The sequence below is a fragment of the Lytechinus variegatus genome, chromosome 12, assembly GCF_018143015.1.
Source record: "Lytechinus variegatus isolate NC3 chromosome 12, Lvar_3.0, whole genome shotgun sequence".
Taxonomy (NCBI): domain Eukaryota; kingdom Metazoa; phylum Echinodermata; class Echinoidea; order Temnopleuroida; family Toxopneustidae; genus Lytechinus; species Lytechinus variegatus.
The window spans coordinates 31231847-31240055 of record NC_054751.1 but is presented as its reverse complement, the minus strand read 5'-3'; the positions used below and the strand labels follow the sequence as shown (position 1 = coordinate 31240055).

The window sequence follows — 8209 nt, the reverse complement described above, 5'->3', positions numbered from 1 at the left end:
GGGTTAAACCAAGGTTTATCAGAATACCACAGAAAGAGTCTAGTACCATATTTGTAATCACATACATGTATATTAGATAGAGCTGTAGACCAAGTGGATATGAGAAAAAAAAATGGATATAGCCTAAATGGTGAAACCAAATGGTTTGTAGACAAATTGGTTCTATTACTCGACTTATCCGGTCCTACTAACAAAACTTTAACATTTCCTGATGTGAATATGGTGATTTTGGCCATGGAATGTTTGCGTTTTGTCATTCCATGTCTAAATATGCTTTGTCCTTATCAGATTAAAATCAGTACCAAAATCACCAGTTTCACATCAGAATATCTTAATGTTCACAACCAAAATTAAATACTTCTGACTGAAAAAACCCCTCAATATCATAACAAATAATGAACTACACATATATTATCAGGCACACACAGAGATTTAATACATCACAATGAACATAAATTACTTCAATGATTTGTAATAAACAGGATCAAATAACAATTTACACATGAAACAATTTTACATTACAATGATGCAAAAACATATCTTGGTAAGAAAACCGCTGAGAAGTACACATCACATATTTGCTGCAATTCGATTTATAAATGATGGCCAGTGGCAGGGTATTTTGATATGAAGGGTGGGCCAGGGGGGGGGGGGGGGGTTGCAGGGCGACCAACAAGTGACATAATTTTTGTTCTCAAATTACAAAGTGCAAATTTATGCCTTGATTTTATTTTGTGCATGATAAAAAAAGTTGAATATCAATTAAACCTTTATTCTGTTTTCTCTACAACCTTGTGGCCCGTATTCTGAAGTCAGGTTTAATTTAAACTCTGGTTTTAAGTTGTGGTTTAACTATGGAATGCCAGTTGTTATATAAATCTACACCAGTAGAGGTTCAATGTATCAGCTCATTTGACTCCCAAAACATTAACTGCCTGGGAAGGAGAAGCAGTTGTCTTCACCATGAAAGAATTAGTAAAGAGCACAGTAAACATGAAGCATTCAATGTAAACAAAATTTTGAAACATTTGGCTTCCCATAATTTTAGCACAGAGTTAGACCATGGATTAAGTTAAATCTGACTTCAGAATACCTATGAGTCTATCTCTCATTCCCTGCTGAATCTTTAGACCAGCCATTCTCAATTAATTTTGTTGAAGCGCCAATTTTCTTGTTGAGAATCTGAACTGCTCCACTATCCAACACCCGAAGAGCGAAATATTGTGGTATGGGGGGATACAGGACCACCTGAAGAGCAGAAAGCCTTTTAAATGACCGAGAGGGGTTCTCAATCAACAGAAGATATAAAAATACCAACATACTACCCAATTTATTTAAAAATGATAAGTGACTTGCTCAAACTAGTGTTCATTATTATGTTTCGGTATTACATTTTGTTCTTGATGAGGGTCTTGTTTAAAAAGCAACCGGGTATGTTGATCAGTGTTAGAGCGTCAACCTCATGAACGGGAGGCCATGGGTTCGATCCCCAACAGAGTCATACAAAAATAGAAATGGAACCTTCTGCATTCTTGCTTGGCGCTCAGCATTTAGATTGGAGAAGGGTAGTAATAACATACATGGAAATGCAGGGCCCACTGCAGTTCCCTGACCCAAATGGCTACCCTGAGTAAATAAAACGTAATTATGATTATTATTGTTATTATTAAAAGCACTGTTCACAAATCTATGTTCACATATTATGTACATAGTCTTTGTACCAATCGTAAATGAATAAATTAAATAGATCCTCCATAAGAGGGGTTATCGAATGCTAGATTACACAAAATCAGAGGAAGTCAAACAGCATTTAGATTTCAAAAAGAGCTGAGTTTTTATTTTCCCTTTGTAATTAAATGATCAAACCTCAATTCCAGATTAACAGTAGATCAACCTTTTATTTTCTAATGTTTTTTCTTTTTCTTTACCGGCTCCCACGCGCCACTCCGGAAGGCTCGGTGCACCACAAGTGGCGCGCGTGCCACCATTTGAGAATCCCTGCTTTAGACTGTTCTGAAAGTCCTCAGTGGATTCCACATCATGCCTGTCCATGGTCATGAGTACATGAAGACTTTACAGAACTTTGATTCCATGAAGGCTCTTTAACTTGACGGTGCCATAGTCCTCAGAGGATTCCGATCCCTGGCCTTTACTACCTTATGGTGCTATACATAGCACAATCCACTCCTGAAAACGTTGGCAGCCTGTTGTTCATAGTCGTGTTCTGCATCGGGGCATACACCCTTATCTGTCTCATGTGCGTGTCCCTGCCATTCTGATGGTTTGACAATGCAGCGATCTGTATCATGAAAGTCCTGATGGGTTTTCCCTCCGAGTCTGCCAGGCGTATCGAGATCCAACCGCTCGGCTCACCGAGCTCAAGCAACTCTACCTCTTGAAGGTCATGGAAGTTGTTCCCTGCGCGAACGGAGATCTTGTTCGGTGTGTAACTCTCGTCCGATTTGAAGTCGGCGTAGAGAGCAACGCTGTGGACGGTCGTCTTACGACGGAACTGGATGTTGACGAGATGCGGCTGTATTCCATCTGATTGCCAGTACGTATCTGAAAAAAAGAAAAGAAACAATATATTAGCTCTCAACATACAGGTGTAATGAGGGATCTTTTTTCAAATGGCTAAATTTCGAAATGAACAGACATGGAGTTCTAGGCCTACAAAAACATTTTCTTATAAATGTACGAGATCTGTGTACTAAACATTTCGACTGTTTACAGATAAAAGATATCAACTGCATCTGCAGTATTTCATTTCTTTCCTTCTAGAAAACAAAAAATGTCGCTGAGCTTTGTTTCTAAGATTTGTCACATTTAAGTAGACCAGGGGCTCGTTGCAGAAAGAGTTGCAATCAAACGCAACTAAAAAATCATGCGCAACTTGATTTTCAACCCATCAACAGCACTCATTTGGGACTTACGATTGATTTTTTTACTTGCGTTTAAACGCAACTCTTTCTGCAACGGGCCCCTGTACTTCTAAACAAGCGTTTAATTAAAAAGAAAACACCTCTGGGGTATTTCATTTTTTTCATGATTCATGTTGAGTTATATCAAATCAAGGAACGTCAAATAGCATGCAGCCCCAATTGCCATTGGTATGAAGTCCATGTACATGCATCTTTACCTGTTGAGTTGTCTCTGAGTTGATCTACTCCAAACCCTGGTTTGCATGATGAGAGGGACCAAACAGCCTGAGATCCTATCTCTCTTAATCCTGTTGTATTCAGATCAATATCATCAATCTTATTCCCAAGACTTGACATTATTACTCTTGGCTTTCCTGTGTGATTTGAATCAGAAGAAGTGAGAAGTTAAAATAAATGTGGTCATTTAACATAGGCCTATTCCTTGGAATAGATGTATATCAAATTCACTGACTATTGGAACGAAAAATTGTTACTGCCATAATCTGAATATTTGGTAAAGCTGGCAATTACATGAAATTCCCCAGATTGCCAACTACCATGAACATGTAGATCCAGGACTGCGGCCAGGCTTTACTTTTATTAGCATTAGCTGCGCATCTTAATTCATGTACACATAAGTCTGTCCTATCCAATGGGGTTGTCATAATGATGTGAATGTGATACAGTAATTGCAAAAGAGCTAAATCCTTAAAGGACAAGTCCACCCCAACAAAAACTTGATTTGAATAAAAAGAGAAAAAGTCAACAAGCATAACACTGAAAATTTCATCAAAATCGGATGTAAAATAAGAAAGTTATGGCATTTTAAAGTTTCGCTTATTTTCAACAAAATAGTTATATGAACGAGCCAGTTACATCCAAATGAGAGAGTTGATGACGTCACTCACTCACAATTTCTTTTGTTTTTATTGTATGAAATATGAAATATTTTTATTTTCTCGTCATTGTCATGTGAAATGAAGTTTCATTCCTCCCTGAACACATGGAATTCCATTATTTTAACATTTTGTGCTTCAGGCAAGGAGGTCCTAATCACCAAATTCGTAAAAATTGAAATATTGTATAATTCAAACAATAACAAACAAAAGAAATAGTGAGTGAGTGACATCTTCGACTCTCTCATTTGGATGTAACTGGCTCGTTCATATAATTATTTTGTTGAAAATAAGCGAAACTTTGAAATGTCATAACTTTCTTATTTTACATCCGATTTTGATGAAATTTTCAGCATTGTGCTTGTCTGATTTTTCTCTATTGATTCAAATCAACATTTTTCTGGGGTGGACTTGACCTTTAAATCACTAGTACATTCGCATAACTGGTTGAGTGTCAAAGCTTTGTTCCTTGCCAAACTTCCTGAGGCCCAATTCTCAACACCGGGAAAATAAGTCATTACCTTTATCCACCAGGCAGCCACGGAGTTAGCTCCAATCTTACTAAACCTGTTTCATGAAAGGCTTCCTAAATAGAGTCCCTTGATATCAATACAATCGGCAGAAAGGGGGGGGGGGGGTCTGTTTCTTTTATTGGGCAACAAGTCAATTTGACTATTTTCGCCATCATAAATATTTTTCAAGTTTGCTTTCTTTGAAAAAAATATATACATATCATTATATCAAGCAAAATTCAAATATTGATTTCTCTTCTTTCTTTCTTCTTTAAAAAAAAAAAATCCTTTTCTCTTTTTTTTCCTTTTTTTTTATAAATATTGAATTAAGGTACTTGGATTCAAAGTCCAGTATGTGTGTCCCAAAAATTAAAAACCAGGGCTTTTACTGAAAATATTCTTAGATATATACATGTATCTAGGAGGGAGATGACAGAGAAAGAAATGAGGAAAATCACAGCTCAAATCCTACGCTCGCACCAGAGTATGGAGATACATAGATGTAGCCTTAGTCACAAAAATTGCACAATTTTCATAAAGCAAAATTATGAAAAAATGCAATTATTGTGCAAACTTGGAAAATACACTGTACATCTAATGAAAATAATAGTAGAGGCAAAATATGCATCATACATACTTAAAGGTCAAGTCCACCCCAGAGAAAAGTTGATTTGAATAAATAGAGAAAAATCAAACTAGCAAAATGCTATAATTAATCAAAATCGGATGTACAGGTAATATAAGAAAGTTCTGACACTTTAAAGTTTTGCTTATTTTCACAAAACAGTGATATGCACAACTCAAATGAGAAAGTCGTTGATGTTCCCTCACTCACTATTTCTTTAGTTTTTTATTGAATTATACAATATTTCATTTTTTATAGATTTGACAATGAGGAGTCAGGACCAACTTGACTGAATCATATAGTATTAAACAATGCTCACTCCACATGTTTCTAACCGTTGTTGCACTTGACAATGAGGAGAAAAATAGAATACTAGTATTCTCTATTTCATATAATGAAATACAAAAGAAATAGTGAGTGGATGAAGTCATCAGTCTCCTCATTTGCATACCGACCAGGATGTGCATATAACTGTTTTGTGAAATTAAGCAAAACTTTAAAATTTCATAACTTATGTCTCATTTTACATCCGATTTTGATGAAATTTTCAGTGTTATGCTTGTTGGATTTTTCTCTTTTTATTCAAATCAATTTTTTCTTGGGGTGGACTTGTCCTTTAAACCATGAAGACTGGAGCATTCAATTGCTGAGAGAATGAAATTATGAATAATTCATTTCACACATGAATGTTGAGATGGGTATCCTGGGAAATCAAATTTTATCAGTTTACGTAAGTAAACCCATAAAGTTTTCCTTTGTGAAATGACAAAATATGCTTTTTAATGATTCCAAACGTCATCAAAATATAGTGTTTAACAAAAATTGTTTTAATCATTAGATGTACCAAATCATAGGATTTAACAATCATGCAGAGAATTTGTCAAATCATGGTTTGGTATCTAAACCCTTTCAAAATGTTGATAAGGTTCTGAACAAAAAGAGTATCAGTCCAGTTATGGATGGCCTCATGTGGCAGAATCTTCATTGAATCAATTATTTTTCTAAATTTCAAAATGAATGGATTTGTGGCATTTAACCAAGTTTTTATAATTTCTGTGCATTACAATTATTATTGAATGATCTCTCCCACTTCTTTTGCAAGGTAATTTTAACTTCTATGATTAATTACGTAACTTTCAATTTTAGAGATATGTTCGCTCATCATAGTCTACACAGTGATGCCTCTCATCATGGCAGGTCAAAGTAGGTCAAGGGGTTTCGCCGGTATCGCGATCTCAAAATTCTATTCTGATCGGTGAATGCGGGCTGTGCAGGAAAACCTTTCAGAAAAAGTGTGACCTAACGTCGCGCACCAAAGCTTTTGTGGAGGTTACTTTAAACAAGAATTCAAGCTCAAAAAGTGAGATATTTACATCAGATTGATGGCAAAATGCTGCCTATAGAATCAAATAGTACCACATTTAATTCACATTTTAAATGATTTCTGCTAGCAAAAGGGTGATATCGTGATGCATGTTGATTTCTTCAAAACGGACGCTAGCGCGGACAAATTTGCCAATCTTTTGCCATTATTTTCATAAATACTGAACTCACCCTAAAGAAACTTTCACCAAAGGGTAATTTTAGGTCACTTTTCACGTTGATGATGTAAGATTTTAAGGATATTGGATAGTTTTTTTATAATGACCGTCCGCGAAGTAAGGACATGCGCGCAGTTTGGACTCACTGCCAATGCCATACTGTCTCTGTCATGTCTGTGATCACAACACCAATTATAACTAGTGGGACCACACAATCGAATTTGTAATTATGCATCAATTTTTGTATTCTTTGTGGGAATTTTAGGCACTAAAATTGACAAATTACAATAGCTAACAATCTCATGATATAATTCATATATGTTAATACAATACATTTCAATTTGAAACATGCTTATTTACCTTTGGCTTGCCCTTGTCTTTACTGAAATTCGTAAATTCGCAACGACGACGTCATCACAAATAGTCTTTACTCAATGCATCGACAACCAGTCTAAAAAAAGTATATCTATGCTTTGGGCAGATAGAACAAAAATAGACAGAAAAAAAAACACTGAAAATTTTCATCAAAAGCAGATGAGAACTAACAAAGTTATGACATCTAAATATTTGCATTAAATATTGCAGAAAAAAAGTTCCTTCCATGTCGTCATGAAAAGGGGATTAAGCATATTCAGCATGAAACATATAGGGGAACATCCGGGGAAACAGAATTCATATTCAGAATTTGTACTGCAATATTATTTAAGAAATAGGATTGACCACTGATAATCTTTGCTGAAACTATTTTTTTCACGAAGAGACATGCTATACACCCTGACATGGGCGGATCCAGGATTTTTCGGAAGGGGGGGGGTCACATTTTCGACAAAAAGTTTCAACCCCGAGGGGATTTCGTCCAAGAAAAAAAATTGACAAAAAAAAGAAGGAAAAATGAAGGGGGGGGCACTCAGTTTTGACGGCGATTTTACATCACAAATATTAACTGTGCCTCTGGAAAGGGGAAGCCAGTGCACCCTGAAACAAACAGTAAAACAATTCTTGCATGCAGAAATTGAAGTAATAGTTCATGATTTCAGTAAGGAAAGGGAACGGGATAGATGGATCACACCGAACATGCTTATAAAGCAATATATGCCTGTCAAGTTCACAAAATGATAATTAATGCAATACTATAACTTCTCATCCGATTTCGAAAATTACATCTTTTTCTTTTGAGGCTCCTACATGTACAGGTATGTGAGAAAAAGCAATGGACTGGGCAATGCCTTGCTCTATAAACCTGAGCATAAAATGCCAGACAGGCCGGGAATCGAAGTAATGCAGCATATCTGATTCAGACTCCGTCCGAGACTCCCGATTATACTTGTATAGTGGGAAAGCTGCCCAAGTTCTTCCACTCACACTCTTTCCCTGCCCCCCATTATTATAGTCTACTTGGGGATTTTTTTTCATTTTTTTGTTGTTGTTGTACGTGGGGGGGGGGGCTGCCAACTTAGCGCCTATGCGCCTGCATAAAGTTTACAAACAAAGGAGCTCTGCATCAGGTCTGCATGACAGTACGCCGGACAAGCTCTCATTCTGATCTCAGGTTAAAAAATCCGGGTCTGAGTTGAGGCCCAGAGATATGGTAAATGGATGAATTTTTACAGGTATCTCTATTTAATTTTCAATTCGTCATTGATTCATTCATAACTGACTGGGAATAATTACTGAAATTGTTCTCTAAATCATTCAAACATGAGGAAAGAGAATG

The 8209-nt window shown here is 36.2% G+C and overlaps 1 protein-coding gene across 1 annotated transcript; it reads right to left on the bottom strand.

Annotated features, from left to right (window-relative positions):
* Positions 1 to 1022: 1022 nt before the first annotated feature.
* Positions 1023 to 6935, bottom strand: LOC121425186 (anaphase-promoting complex subunit 10-like). The gene is made up of 3 exons (XM_041621190.1): positions 6856 to 6935; positions 3140 to 3295; positions 1023 to 2562 (listed from the first exon to the last, which is right to left on the bottom strand). The coding sequence occupies exons 2-3, from the start codon at positions 3276 to 3278 to the stop codon at positions 2153 to 2155; spliced, it is 549 nt and encodes a 182-aa protein (XP_041477124.1). The 5' UTR covers positions 3279 to 3295; positions 6856 to 6935; the 3' UTR covers positions 1023 to 2152.
* Between the last annotated feature and the right edge of the window lie 1274 nt (positions 6936 to 8209).

Excerpts from the sequence above, each read along its gene's own strand:
- LOC121425186 (XM_041621190.1), bottom strand. The coding sequence starts at position 3,278 with ATGTCAAGTCTTGGGAATAAGATTGATGATATTGATCTGAATACAACA. Across the intron at positions 2,563-3,139 it reads ACTCAGAGACAACTCAACAG|ATACGTACTGGCAATCAGAT; the intron begins GTAAAGATGCAT and ends TCTTTTTTTCAG.